This window comes from Coccinella septempunctata, chromosome 6, assembly GCF_907165205.1.
Source record: "Coccinella septempunctata chromosome 6, icCocSept1.1, whole genome shotgun sequence".
Taxonomy (NCBI): domain Eukaryota; kingdom Metazoa; phylum Arthropoda; class Insecta; order Coleoptera; family Coccinellidae; genus Coccinella; species Coccinella septempunctata.
Genome location: NC_058194.1, coordinates 9,880,647 through 9,896,336, shown reverse-complemented (window position 1 = coordinate 9,896,336; position 15,690 = coordinate 9,880,647). Strand labels below are relative to the sequence as shown.

Genomic DNA, 15,690 nt, shown 5'->3' with positions numbered 1-15,690 from the left:
ATCGGTCTAAAGTTGTTCAAATCATTTGGGTCTCCTTTCTTGAATATAGGTTTTATCAAAGCAAATTTTAGCTGGTCAGGAAATATTGAGTATTTCATAGTTATTTATGATGTAGCCTTCACAATATTTACAGGTATTTCATCATAACCACTACAATATTTATTTTTTAAATGCAGAGATAATTCTACCAGTTCAACTGCGCTAACAGGCCTAAGGAACATAGACCTGTCCTGTTCTGGAATTTGACATTTGAAAGTTTCACCACATTGAATATTAGTTAATTTCTTTATAACTTCTACAAGGAAGGAATTGAATTCATTAGCAAATTTTGGTGGATCCTCACATATTAAATTCTCTTGATATTTATTTTTACCCGTTATTTCCCTACAAATGGCCCACATTGACTTCATCTTACAATCCGATTTTTGTATCCTATACTCAAATTGCCTACTTTTCTCTTTTTGCAACAAACTATCATATTCTTTTTTCAACTGACTATTGGGACTTATAAACTGAGTTAAAACTAGATAAAACTAACATAATGTTCAATCTTTCTTTGATTTTATCTATTTCAGCATTTTTTGTTACTTTAGGCTTTTTATTTCTGTGAACCACCGTTATTGGAAAAGATTCATTAAAAATATTTATAAACTGATTAATGAAAACCTCCCACTTGTGCTGGGACGAGGGTTTACGAATAATTGATGTAGGATTCAGAGAAAATATTGACTGACAGAAATCCTCAATTTATTGAATCTAAAAAACGTTGATCACATTATTCACAAATTTGACAATCTACAAAATTATCTATCTTACCTAAAAAACGTTGACCAAGCTCAAGAGTGGTATCTCACCGTTATGACAGTAAGTTTATACTCAAATGAACTCAATAGAAGGCTCAATGTAATAAAAATTCAATAATTAAGATTCGCTCTTCAAGAAGATGTCGACTTGTGAAAATGATTAAACTAATTCAGCGAACAAAAGAAAGAACCGCCACACATGGACAAGTGATAAGATTTCCACAACATTAAGATTTTGATGAAATGGAGCGCCTGGCTTTCAGACAACCCATCATACACATATTATACAGGATGTCTCTGTACAACTTTCCCCCCTTCCATCCTGTGCAAGGATAAATTAGGAAAAACTAATTTTCAGCAGCATAGGTCGGAACAGCATACGTTTTTAAGTGGGACGAGTGAAAAATTCCGCGTTCTTCACCAGTTTTCGGAGATACCAAAACATAAGTATGATCATGAATTTTCTTTTTTATTTTGAATGATTTGCATAGTAAAATTCTGATATTATTAAAAGAGATAGCATTAACATTTATTCCGTTTTCCAGAAACTGAAGAAATTCTGGAGCCTGCACATGACTCTCCCCATCAAAATCAGGTACAAGTTTACTTAGATCTCCCAAACCAAATAAATTATCGTTCATAGTTAAATTTGAAATTTGTTGTTGTCCTGAATGATGAGCAGTCTGTACATTCAACCCAGGAAGACACTGAGGTAAGTTAAAATTGGAACTTAAATTTGATTTGACGTTTATATTTCTTTCAGAGACACCCTGTATACGTGAACCAGATTGAACGCGTGCATGTCCACGTATGTTATTCGCTAGATTTTCAGTATCAAGATTATCAGTATTAATCAAATCAACCCCAGGAACATCCTGCATAAAATAATCATTTTCTTGATCTCCACTTCTAGCTTGATCAACTTGTACATTATTAAGGGTCATTCTCACTGTATCATTAACAATTTCTGAAATAAACATATCAAACATTCTAGACTTATCCTTTTCATGTTGATTTTCAAGGTTGAACATTCGTCTCTTCGAGTGGTGTGAATACTTAACTTGTTTGGGTGTTCTTGAATCACTTTCCTTCACCTTTGGGACAGCTCCATGTTCCTGATTTTCCTGTTTCCCGTTTTCTTTCCTTTCAGTACGTACCGCCGGAGACAGGGCTCGTGCATTTTCAGTACGTACCGGAGACAGGGCTCGTGCATTTTCAGTGATGTCGTCCTGTAGCTGGTCTTTCTCCATATTTTTTCTGACACTTCGTAGGTGGTAATTTTCTCTCCTACTATCCATTTATTCGCCCCACGTTGGGCGCCAAGATGTGCTGGGACGAGGGTTTACGAATAATTGATGTAGGATTCAGAGAAAATATTGACTGACAGAAATCCTCAATTTATTGAATCTAAAAAACGTTGATCACATTATTCACAAATTTGACAATCTACAAAATTATCTATCTTACCTAAAAAACGTTGACCAAGCTCAAGAGTGGTATCTCACCGTTATGACAGTAAGTTTATACTCAAATGAACTCAATAGAAGGCTCAATGTAATAAAAATTCAATAATTAAGATTCGCTCTTCAAGAAGATGTCGACTTGTGAAAATGATTAAACTAATTCAGCGAACAAAAGAAAGAACCGCCACACATGGACAAGTGATAAGATTTCCACAACATTAAGATTTTGATGAAATGGAGCGCCTGGCTTTCAGACAACCCATCATACACATATTATACAGGATGTCTCTGTACACACTGAACATTAACATTAGATTTTACAACCTTAAAGACATTTTCCCAATTTTGTTGTTCTAGCTTATGAATGAAACATTTCTTATTAACGGTAGTGAAGAATCTTTTCCTCACAAGTTCATTTTTATCACTGTGTCCCACGTAGAAACAGACCTTTTGAGCTCTGTGGTCCGAAATATGATACTCTAGGACCTCAGATGATGAGATGCTGTTATGATTGGTGATCATATTATCTAAACAACTTTTTGAGTGGACAGTTATTCTCGTATATTCGTTATTTCTTTTAAGGAGAAATGATTCAGTAATGTAAATAACCTTGTTTTGAGACTGTTATCATCCTTCATCTCAATATTGATATCACCTGCCAAAAATAAGTCCCTATTGCGATTAACTTTTTCGGATATGATAAATTCAAGTTTTTCAAAGAACAATTCGATATGTCCACTAGGTGGCCTGTAGATTGTGACAACAACAATCTTCGACTTTTGCACTACGCATTCCAATGCACAACATTCAAATTCACCTGCCACTGACAAAACACTAATGTGTTTGAGTTCTTTAGCCACAACACTTCCGCGAACATAAATTGCCGAACCCCCATATCCAGATTCTCGACAAAAGCTGGCTCCAAGTTTGAAGTTATGCAATCCCAGTTGTCTTAATTCATCTTCAGATTTCCAATGTTCAGTTATGCATAATATAGCACATTCAGGATGGTCTGCTAGTAATTTCTCCACTTTATTGACACTATTTTCCATAGATTGGACATTTTGATGAATTACACTTATTGTATGTTTCGAATATTCTTTGTTAATTGTGTTGCTGCCTGTTCTTCCGAAAAAATTGATTGTCGAAAGAAAACTCTCTCCAAATAATACCTTTTGGCCAAAATGAATCATTGAAAACTTTTTTGTATGTATCATCTGGAAGTCCAATACTGAATGCCGAATTTTCACCCACAGTATTGAGTTTTTTTTACCATAATTTGTTCACTCTTGTCGACGTTTTTCAAAAACAATTTAATATCCTGCTCTGTAACATCTTTACCTGCTATTTTTCCAACATAAATCCAACTCCTTCTGATGGCGCCTTTTATTGGATTATCTTCATTTATATCCTTCGTCCCATAACAAACTTTGTTTGTAATTCTTCCATTATTTGACTTTCTTCCTCTTCTGACAGTAGTCCATTTTTCTTCGTTATAAGGTTCCTTTTCTTTGGCGATAGCGTTCTCCGATAAATTATTCTCTAAATTCACCTTTGCTTTGTTTATGTTGACAACGTCCATCTTAGATAATGTCGTTGCCGATGACATTTGCGACTGCGGGGTACACGTAGTCTGAGAGTTCTTCTTTACTGCAGAAGAGAATGAAACTACACCGTCAGATGCAACGTCAATGTTCTGCTTCTTATCTTGATTTGTTGAATTCCCATGTTTCTTATCTTCTTGTTTACCACTTTTTATGCGATGTTCTAGATTGAGTACCTTTTCATTCAAGAGTTTATTATTCTCCATTAAAATCAAATTCTTGCTTCTTACTTCTTCCAGCAGTGACTTCAAATATGCAACTTCAATTTTAAGAATCTGATTTTCAGTTTTTGGCGTAACTTCTTCATCAGTTTCACTCTGTTCCGTTGCTTCATGTTGACAATTGGTATTTTTTCTATTTGCAGCTTTAATTAAGCATGAAGGGTGAAAAATTTCTTCACACTTTATACATTTCACAAACTTTGTAACTTTACTAATGCAATAATTGCATACTTTCTCTGAATTTTCACAAAACTTGCTCGAATTCGTAGAGCGATCGTCAGACACGTCCTCACACATCGATATCATGTTGCATTTGATTCTAACAAGAAAGTTGTTTTACACTGTGAGGCTAGTAAGGAAGGACTTTGTTGTTGTTTGTTTCAACAACATGATCAAGATGTATTGAAACTTGTTGCGTGTGCTTCAAGAACTATGAATGATGCAGAATTGAATCATTGCCAAACAGAAAAACGGTTCTTATCAATTTGTTTTGCAGTCAAAAAGCATATTTATGGCTTAAATGTTTGATGAACAGACTGATCACAAACCAATTGTATCCATCATGATGAAGCCAATAAGTAAAATTGGTTCGCCTAGATTCAAATGGTTAAGACTTAAATTATTCATGTATAATCTCAATGTATATTATGTGCTTGGTAAATTTTTGAATTTTGCAGACATGTTATCGCGAAATAGTTTGAAATATATAGAACATGATGGAGTTGATGTCCCAAATTGTAGATTCAGTAACCAATGTCTGAAGAGAGAAAGAAAGAGTTTCGAACTAAAACTAAGAATGACAAAATTCTTCGTTTATTAGAGAAACATTATGTTAACGGTTGGCCGGAGAACAATGTCAGTATCGATTCCAGAGACTATTATAAGTTAAGAAACGAAATTTACTTTGAGTCGGGACTTTCCTTTCATGAAAATAAGTAAATAAGATTATACCACTTGATTCCGCAGGAACTTATATTTTAAATTTAGTTCATGACAGTCATGTCGATATTTCAAAATGCCACACGTTGTCATGAAATAAATGTACTTCGACCCAGTCCGGCCGTTTCTCCAAGGATAGCAGCAGCAGATGTTAGCTTAGATTTTGAAGGTGCGAGAGCTCCGAACACTTCTGAAATATTCTAAACAATAGAAGAAAGATTCTGTCTTATTTCTTCCTTATATAATATAACAAAGTTTTATTACTATTCGAATTGAGTCACCCACAATACAGTGTTATTTCCTCAAAGTCAAATGAATAATTCTCTCCACTTCATTGGGGTGAAGGAAGTCTTCGCTTGTTCGCCACTCCCATCGTTCTACTCTTTCTCTTTTTTTTCTCCTATCAAAAAAATTAATAATGCATCCAGCTGGAATCCATAAAATTGCAGATATCAGAACCGTCGTGCCTATAATATTGTCTCTGAGAAAAAGAAGCACTTTATTTATATTGATATCTTCAATGATGTCCCAGAACCTCTCTACTACATCTTGAATCGTTTTTTCGCAGTGACCCTGAAATTATTCATTTTTATATCATAAAAATCTAGGTAGGACGAATAGGAAAGGCATTTACATTATTACAAAATCCTTGGATACACGGTGAACCATCTGCCAAAATATCTGCGCCATCAATTGGAGTGCATGTTTCGTTAATATTGGAGCGGCAACACCTCTTACAGGCATTTTCAACTAGAAAAATTAATATTATTACTTTTTGAGTAGACATTTTTAGAAATTTTTCAGGTTTCTTTCCTTCAAATAGAATATATGCAAAATAATCACAACTGTTGACAATCAAAATTGACTTAATTATTTCATTTAGTGCTACCGTGTTGTTATATAATAATTTCAGATTATGTGTGAAGGTTGAAAAAAAACCTTGTACATTGTATTTTCAAAACTTCGTTATCTGTTTCAGATTCTAGCATATTGAGTCAATATTCAAATAAAAAAATATCAAGGATAACAGAGGAACAAAGGTGTACGTAATACTCGGAAAGCAACAAGACCCTGATGAAACTTATGTAGGTAAATATGGTATAGATCGCTTATAACTAGAGACCGGATTATATGCAATATAAAAAGCTTATTATATGCATGCAAATATGCATAAAAAATGCTCGAAATATGCATGAAAATTGTCAAAATATGCAAAATTGAATAATGAATTTTAGAAACCCAGAAAAAAGAAAAGAAACTTATCAGTTTTTTTTATTTCAAAATCACCATATCATTAACTATTAAATAGTATCAAAATTTTTTATGTTTTTATGAACGTTAACAATCAAGTATTGTTCCAAATGTTCAATGGTGAGATTGTGTCTGCGATCATTCAGAATATGTTTATAAGTGGAGGAAGTTCGCTCCACATCCCCGGGCGTAACTGGGCAAAATTTGAATTTGGGTGCTTTGTTTTTACTTATCGTTGCTGGCAAAACTTCTGCCGTTCCATTGATGAAACTATCGATTTGACACAAATCTTGAAAGCCTAGATTATTATACTCAATATGCTCTCAAACTTTTCTTTATGTTTATGTGCGCGAAGATCTTCCGGCTTTTTCGTTTTATTGCGTGACAATCAAAACAGAAGAACTATTACACAATAGACCTCATATTTTGTGACTATTAAATTTGGTCGGATTCACCATATCATCACTTTTGTCGCATTTTGGACCCAGGGAAGAAAATGAGTACCGATAATATGCATCATAACTGGATCTTGCTGAAATATGCATATACCGCCGCAGATGTCTTAGATATGCAAATATGCAAATGCATATAATCCGGTCTCTACTTATAACAAACCTTATTCTTCCTAGGATGGTTCAACGTTCAAATCCTCGCAAAAATTAACGGCCTGACAATACGAACTATTGTAAATCCCTAATAGCACACAACGTCCATGGGACGTACAATTCATGTCCATTTAACGTCGGAACGTCCATGGACTTGATTTGTATGTCCTTTGGACGTCCGTTTCCGGACAGTTTTAGGACATCCAAGATGGATATCCATTGTTAGTCCAATTTATGTACAATGTCCGTATCGGATATCCATTGGATGACCGTGATGGACATTGTAGCGTTCTACACTGTATATACATAGTTGTTTATTGTAGCTGGCTTTTTAATTCTTGAAAAGACCATCACATGAAAGATTTTTAAATGTGGTTGTACGTCATATGTACGTTCATATGTGTAGGTAGGTGAAGAACGTTGATCTCCCTTCCTTTTTCGTTCCCGTTCGACCGACTGAAGGTGTTACAGATTGTTACGATCATTGATTTCCCGAATATTATATTACTCTCTTATTATATTATATTACTCTCTTATAGTGTTTGAAAACCCTTATTCAAGGGGTAAGTATCTTTCAATTTTCAAGTAACTTTGATTTCTTACAATGTCTCTTTTTTATTGCTTGATTGAAAATATAATTTCCGTTTTTACTTGGAATGCCTCCGCCATTTTATGTTATGCATGGAATGCTTTCAATATTAAAAATTTTCCTGCGTATAGGAATTATTTCATCCTGCTTGATGCACGCTTTCATATATTGTGTGATCATTTTATTTTTGTTGCACCTCCGTCCTGAAACAATTCGAATATGATTGCCTCGAGATATTTGTATGTTTTTCCTGTTAGAAAAAGTAAGCGAAATAATTACACGAGTGTTTTTTATATTTAGAAAATATTTTCTTTGTTGCTTTGAGACGGAGGTGTCAAGGAATTTATGCTGGCATTTTGCTTATGCGTGAACTGTGCATTTGAGTTTTTTTTTTGGAGTTTATCTTCCCTGGTAGGAGCTAAGCCAATTTTTCCAAGTTCGGGACTGCTTCAAAACGTTTGACGTTCCTGACTTCACGGAGCTGACGATACGACTTCGTCCAATTTGCAGATCCTGCAGCCTGCAAAAGAACTTCGTACAATTTGCAGATCCTGCAGTCTGCAACAGAACTTCGTCCTGATTGGCAGTACATCAGTCTTCCCGTTACTCCATTTCAACAGGGAAGTAAATATTATGAAAATCTGGTATTTTCATCTATATGTGTGTACATATGATCTGAGACTTTTTTTAACTATAATTTGTAATTCTAGTATTTAGTATTTAGCTGTAAATATTTTTCTTGAATTCATTCTGGTACCAGGCTATTGATTGTATATTTTTATTTGTGAAGATAACACTTTTGTAAATAGACGAGTGATTTGTTCGACTGGGAGTTGTGTCATTTTCATTAGAGGAATTGTGTGATCAGGCTCACGACCCAATTACAACCGACTAAGCTCGGGCATTTTAAATGTTCTAATAGTCACAAGACTGTTACACAATTTTGGCGCCCAACGTGGGGCCCTTAAAGTCCTTGTATTATATACTTCTAAAAACCTGGTCTCACTTTTCTCCTGGTGGAGGTGACTTGAGGATTCATGGTCGACCAACATTCTCGTTTCGGGTAGTTCAAGATTTTTCGGGTCATTCTCCTGGCAACCATATCGAATTTTCATTCGGGTGGCACTTTGGTTTTCTTTTCTATTATTATCTCGGTTATCTCTATTGTTCGAAATGTCTATCAGTCCATATTATCTAAGACAAAATGAACTCTCCTATGAAATTGCGATTAGAGGAATTGAAGTTCCGTCATCAGTAGATGACAAACGTAAAATTTTAAGGGGATTGCTATCCCAAGAGTCTTCAGATCGCAGTTTCATTGTCTTATCGGATCCCTTTTTTTTCAAAGAGAACGTTGAAGGAATCAGAGAAAGTTTGATTAGTCTAAAAGAAGCTTGTTCTAAATTTCAATCTGATTCCTCACCAGTAGATTATAAGCGTGTAATATCTCGTTTAACTCATGTAACTGGTAGAATTCAGCGTTTATTAACTGCAGATGATGATGAATCCGCTGTTAGGCAGAGTCTTTATAAAGAAGTTCTCATGTTAGAGTCTGATATTGCGGAGAAGGTTTCTACTGAACCTCTCAACCCTTCTACCTCCACACCTGTAAAAACCTCGGGTTTGCACGACCCCTTATCTCATCTCAATGTAGGAACTAATCCTAAATGTATTCCTGTATACAAGTGGGGTCTAAAGAAGTACTCGGGAAGGGAACCATTGATTCCATTCCTGGAGTTAGTTGAGTCCCTTAAAGTTTCTAGGGGTTGTACGGATTCTGATCTGTTCGATTCTGCTGGAGATCTGTTCGAAAACGAAGCTTGGACTTGGTGGCATAACAACCACATAAAAAAACGTTTTTCCAACTGGAACGAACTCGTGAAGTCACTAAAATCAACTTTTTTGTTGAAATAGCAATTACGATTCTGTGTTGCTGAGTGAGATAAAATCTCGTAAGCAAAAACCCCGAGAGTCGGTAGCCCTCTTTATAACTTTTATGGAAGCTCAATTTAATAGGTTGAATAAATGTTCACCAGAGGTTGAGATGGTCAATGTTATTAGAGATAACTTGCTTCCAGATTATGTTAAGGCTCTTGTCTTACAGGATATTGGATCGATATCCCAGTTAACGACTCTTTGTAGGAGAGTAGAGGACGCACTGTGTTTGAGTGTTTCGAATCAGTTAGGAGAGATGCAGGTATCTCAGGTTCCTTCTAGTGTCAGATGTTGGAACTGTGGTGAAGAGAATCATCGTTACAATGAGTGCCGTAAGCAAAGGAAACGCTTTTGTTATGGTTGTGGTCAGAAGAACGTGATCAAGTCTAACTGCCCCCTCTGCTCAAAAAACGTGAGGAGGATCCACAGTCCCGCAGGTGTTGGAGGTCCTTCCGGTCTAAACCCTGCTCAAAAGCAAAAACCCAGGTCGAACCAGAAGAAGAATTAGTTTCTTCGGCTCCTGCAACGGCCAAGATCCCAGATTCGTCTGATAATCTCCCCAAATTACCTTCTCTCAGTTCTCTCACAAATGACCGAATCCATTCGAAGGAAGTCAACCCCTTAATGGAGCTGCGTCAGAAAGACAATCGTCCCTATTTAACAGTTCATGTTGGAGGAGAGCCTATTTCCTCCTTACTCGATAGTGGGAGCAACGTCACAATTTTAGGTACCTCTTCAATGCATCTTTTGCGGACATTAAACTTATCCCTTCACTATGACGTATCGGTTAATCTTACTACGGCTGATGGAAAGCCTCAGACTACTCTTGGTTATGTAAACCTTCCCATTAGCTTGAACAATGTCGAAAAGGTTCTAAGGGGACCTGTTGTTCCTTCAATAACTCATGACTTGATTTTGGGTATGGATTTTATTCATGCATTCAATTTGGCTCTTGATTTCAAAGATTTCACCTATAGTTCTTCTTACTTATCTTTAGATAATTCAGTAGCTGTAGTTAGAGCATTGCTTGGACCTGATTCGTTGACTGATTCAGAGAAATACGAATTAGACTTTGTTGTTGACTTGTTCAAACAAATTGCACCCTCTGACAAGTTGGGTACGACGCATTTATATAAGCATCACATCGATACAGGAGATGCCAAGCCTGTTAGACAGAGACAGTATCCACTTTCTCCGGCCATGCAGAAAATTTTGAACGAGGAAATCGATAAAATGTTGAAACTCAACATCATTAAACCTGTGTCCGGGTGTAGCCCATGGTTATCTCCACTTGGCTGGTTCCCAAAAAGGATGGAACATACAGAGTTGTGTTCGATGCTAGAAAGTTGAATTCCATCACTCTACCTGACAGTTACCCAATGCCCCTCATTGATTCAATTTTAAGTAAAGTACGTGATGCATCATATCTTAGCTCAATAGATTTGAAGCAAGCTTTTTTTCAGATTCCTTTGGATGAAGAATCCAAAATAAAAACTACTTTTGCCGTTCCAGGCAGAGGCCTGTTCTGTTTCAATGTATTACCATTTGGTTTAAATTGCGCTTGTCAGGCAATGGTGAGACTTATGGATATGGCCATTGGTCCATCATTAGAGCCCTATGTATTCTATTATGTGGATGACATAATCGTTTGCACCCCTACTTTTGAGATGCACCTCGCTGTACTTAGAAAGCTATTTCACTGTCTTAAAGAAGCTAATCTTACGGTTAACTTGGATAAATGTCAGTTTTGTAGACCTTCTTTGAATTTTTTGGGATTCGTTGTGGATGCAAATGGTCTAAGAACTGATCCCTCCAAGGTTCAGGATATCTTGGATTATCCCGCTCCGAAGAATACCACCCAGATCAGGCGTTTGATCGGTTTGATCGGTTATTACCGTCGGTTTTTGAGAGACTTTGCTTCAGTATGTAGTCCAATTACTGATTTGTTGAAGGGTAGGAAGAAAGGACAACCAATTGTATGGACTGATGAGGCAGATGAAGCCTTCCATAAAATAAAGTCTTTATTGACCTCAGCTCCCATACTGGCAAGTCCAGACTTTTCGAAGCCATTTGGCTTTTGTGTTGCTTGCGATGCTAGCGACAATGGTGTTGGAGCAGTATTGTTTCAGGAGGAGGATGGATTAGAACATCCAGTTGCTTACTTCAGTAAGGTTTTGAATAAGAGCTAACGCAACTATTCAACCACTGAGAAAGAGCTCCTAGCTATCGTTTTATCGATTGAGAAATTCAGGCCGTACATTGAGGGTACCGAATTCACAGTAATCACTGATCATTCTTCGTTGGTATGGCTAAATTCGATGAAGAACCCCAATCAACGTATCTCAAGGTGGATTATGAGATTATCTTCATACCGTTTCAAGATTGTTCATCGAAGTGGTTCCCTTAACACTGTGGCTGATTCACTCTCTCGTTTGTCAAGTGATACTGTACAGGTTTCTATCTTGAACCTATCTCAGATGAATATAGATAAATGGTACGGTAATATTCTGACGAAAGTTAGCGATCGTCCAGATCTGTTTCCTGATTTTAAAGTTAGCAATGGCGTCTTATACAAGCATATTTTGCCTAGGTACCGCTTTCTGAATGATTCTCCCGAGTGGAAGATTGTTGTGCCAACTTCTCACAGGCTGGAAGTTATGAAGGAATTTCATGATGAGCCAACATCAGGACATTTCGGAATTTACAAGACATTACACCGAATATTTTCCCTATATTACTGGCCGAGGATGAAGAACTCTGTGGTCAAGTATGTCAGAGGCTGTAAGGTATGTGCTTCTTGTAAACCAGGAAACCTACCTCAGGCTGGATTAATGGGCAAGTATCGAAATATCAACTTTCCATTCCAATTTTTGAGTGCTGATTTGCTGGGACCCTATACACGTTCTAAATCTGGGAACCAATATCTCCCAGTCGTTACCGACTGGTTCACCAAGTTTGTTTTTGTACAACCGCTTTCCAAAGCTACTGCCAAAGCGATTGTGAAATTTATCGAAAATCCTCAAATTTTTGCGGTGGATAATGGATCTCAGTTTGTTTCTGCTGAATTCAAGAACCTGATGAAAAAGTATAAGGTCCAGAAAATCTTCTACAATGCACGTTTTCATCCTCAAATTAACCCAACTGAACGTGTGAATAAGACAATAGTCACCGCCATAAGATCATACATTGATGGTGATCACAAACTTTGGGATACAAACATCTTACAAATCGCACAAGCTATCAGACTTGCTAGGAGTGAAAGTTTGAAATATAGTCCTTCATTTTTGGTTTTTCTTAGGAATGTTGCCACTGATGGATCATTTTATGGTCTCATTTCAGAAAATGCTGACAACACCGTCACTGTGGGAGATAAGGTCTTGGATTCTGATTTGGTGCGACAACTACCAGATCTTTATGAAGACGTTCGAAAACGTCTGAAGCATTCCTATGAGATCAATGCTCGTAGATACAACCTCAGAAGACGGGATGTTCGCCTGAGCGTTGGTGATAGAGTTTGGAAGAGAAACTTTGTTCTCTCTGATGCTTCCAAAAATTTCACCTCAAAACTCGCTCCCAAATTTATCCCTTGCATAGTTAATAGGGTACTATCTTCTCTTGTGTACAATCTAGTTGACCTGTCCGGTAAGGACTTAGGAAATTTCCATATTAAGGACATTAAGCCTGATCTAACCCGAGATGACCCGGATGATTCTTTAGATGTGGAGTCCGAATGACACAAACAAACCCCCTATTTTGTATCCGTTTTGATAGTGAAATGTATAATATCTCCTAGTGCTGTCCTTATTCCTTCTCTCTCAATGGTTTCAAAATGGACACAATAACTATTTGAAGTTCAAGGGTAATTATCTTTCCTCTTTATCTCCCTTTTGAACGTAGTGCATTACCTTCCTGTAATGGAGGGACCTATCTTCTATATCTCCGATATATATCTTTCCATTACATTACCTTTATCTTCTGCCCTTGTTCTAATTTTCTCTTTTACCCCTTGGCAAAAACTTCTTATTCTTTTCGGAGCAACGTATAGTTACATTGGTTTATGCGCATATGCGAATTTTTGTGTACCTATTTAGTTGTTCTGGAATAACTAAATATTTTTTGTCTTTAGATGCAGTATGGTGTCCATTGGAAGCCTAACTTTGTAATCTACCTTGTGATTCTGAATCACTGGCGCCCAACAATTAACGTCTATTGTCTCTTACAAGAGAGGAAAAAGGAGATGAAAGCTCTTTGATGAGCAAAGACCTTTTTTTTTTTTTGTTTTTTTTTTTGTGGGATGAGGGATAGTGTAGCGTTCTACACTGTATATACATAGTTGTTTATTGTAGCTGGCTTTTTAATTCTTGAAAAGACCATCACATGAAAGATTTTTAAATGTGGTTGTACGTCATATGTACGTTCCTATGTGTAGGTAGGTGAAGAACGTTGATCTCCCTTCCTTTTTCGTTCCCGTTCGATCGACTGAAGGTGTTACAGATTGTTACGATCATTGATTTCCCGAATATTATATTACTCTCTTATTATATTATATTACTCTCTTATAGTGTTTGAAAACCCTTATTCAAGGGGTAAGTATCTTTCAATTTTCAAGCAACTTTGATTTCTTACAATGTCTCTTTTTTATTGCTTGATTGAAAATATAATTTCCGTTTTTACTTGGAATGCCTCCGCCATTTTATGTTATGCATGGAATGCTTTCAATATTAAAAATTTTCCTGCATATAGGAATTATTTCATCCTGCTTGATGCACGCTTTTATATATTGTGTGATCATTTTATTTTTGTTGCACCTCCGTCCTGAAACAATTCGAATATGATTGCCTCGAGATATTTGTATGTTTTTCCTGTTAGAAAAAGTAAGCGAAATAATTACACGAGTGTTTTTTATATTTAGAAAATATTTTCTTTGTTGCTTTGAGACGGAGGTGTCAAGGAATTTATGCTGGCATTTTGCTTATGCGTGAACTGTGCGTTTCAGTTTTTTTTTTTGGAGTTTATCTTCCCTGGTAGGAGCTAAGCCAATTTTTCCAAGTTCGGGACTGCTTCAAAACGTTTGACGTTCCTGACTTCACGGAGCTGACGATACGAATTCGTCCAATTTGCAGATCCTGCAGCCTGCAAAAGAACTTCGTACAATTTGCAGATCCTGCAGTCTGCAACAGAACTTCGTCCTGATTGGCAGTACATCAGTCTTCCCGTTACTCCATTTCAACAGGGAAGTAAATATTATGAAAATCTGGTATTTTCATCTATATGTGTGTACATATGATCTGAGACTTTTTTTAACTATAATTTGTAATTCTAGTATTTAGTATTTAGCTGTAAATATTTTTCTTGAATTCATTCTGGTACCAGGCTATTGATTGTATATTTTTATTTGTGAAGATAACACTTTTGTAAATAGACGAGTGATTTGTTCGACTGGGAGTTGTGTCATTTTCATTAGAGGAATTGTGTGATCAGGCTCACGACCCAATTACAACCGACTAAGCTCGGGCATTTTAAATGTTCTAATAGTCACAAGACTGTTACAACATAATACGGACTATATGACATATGTCCGTATCATATGGTTCCAAAATAGTCCCTGACCGACTTAATACAGGCAATGTCAAAAATATGTCCTTACTGGATATCCATTAGGTGTCCGTGATGAACATAGTACGGACCATATAACTTATACATATATATTACATGGTCCGTATAACGTCCATCACGGAAACCTAGTAGGGACATCTTTTGAATGTCCATACCGGATATTCACTAGGAGTCCGTTATGGACGTAATATGGACCAAATTACATATACACATTACATGGTCCGTATAACGTCCATCACGGATACCTAGTGGATATCCGGTAGGGACATCTTTTGAATGTCCATACCGGATATTCACTAGGAGTCCGTAATATGGACTCCTACTATGTATGTATCCATGGATACATACATGTATATCAATGAACACCAAAATTTAATATTATTTTTCACTAAACTCCATTTTTTCGCTTTGAAGTATATGAATATCTTATGAATATTATATTATGTATAACGTTATGATGAACGAAAACTGAATACTTGAGTAATTACTATTATAAAATAATCTATGTTTGAGTTTTAAGACTTTAGTTTTTATTATATGGTATTTCTGTATTAATCGACTGCTATTCCATAAATCAGTTATCAATATAATTAATATGTTCCTACAAGTAGGTATATTGTATAATCTCGGTAGCTAGGACGGTTGCAGCGAAGACTCAGTAATG

The 15,690-nt window shown here is 36.3% G+C and overlaps 1 protein-coding gene and 2 long non-coding RNA genes across 4 annotated transcripts in view; 2 read left to right on the top strand and 1 right to left on the bottom strand.

Moving 5' to 3' along the window:
- Positions 1 to 657: 657 nt before the first annotated feature.
- LOC123315088 lies at positions 658 to 1,833 on the top strand. Its single transcript, XR_006537911.1, has 3 exons — positions 658 to 864; positions 927 to 1,250; positions 1,349 to 1,833. It is a non-coding gene; the product is annotated as an uncharacterized LOC123315088 (long non-coding RNA).
- Positions 1,834 to 4,888: 3,055 nt separating this feature from the next.
- The window catches only part of LOC123315085 (ADAM 17-like protease), an 86,936-nt gene continuing 76,134 nt past the window's right edge, over positions 4,889 to 15,690 (bottom strand). For both annotated transcript variants that reach the window (XM_044900650.1, XM_044900651.1), the window contains 2 exons: positions 5,665 to 5,780; positions 4,889 to 5,603 (listed from right to left, as the gene is read on the bottom strand). In XM_044900650.1, coding sequence (XP_044756585.1) covers positions 5,325 to 5,603; positions 5,665 to 5,780 — 395 coding nt within the window. In that variant the 3' untranslated portion in view covers positions 4,889 to 5,324. The remainder of the gene's footprint in view (positions 5,604 to 5,664; positions 5,781 to 15,690) is intronic.
- Positions 7,340 to 8,307, top strand: LOC123315090. The gene is made up of 2 exons (XR_006537913.1): positions 7,340 to 7,449; positions 7,860 to 8,307. It is a non-coding gene; the product is annotated as an uncharacterized LOC123315090 (long non-coding RNA).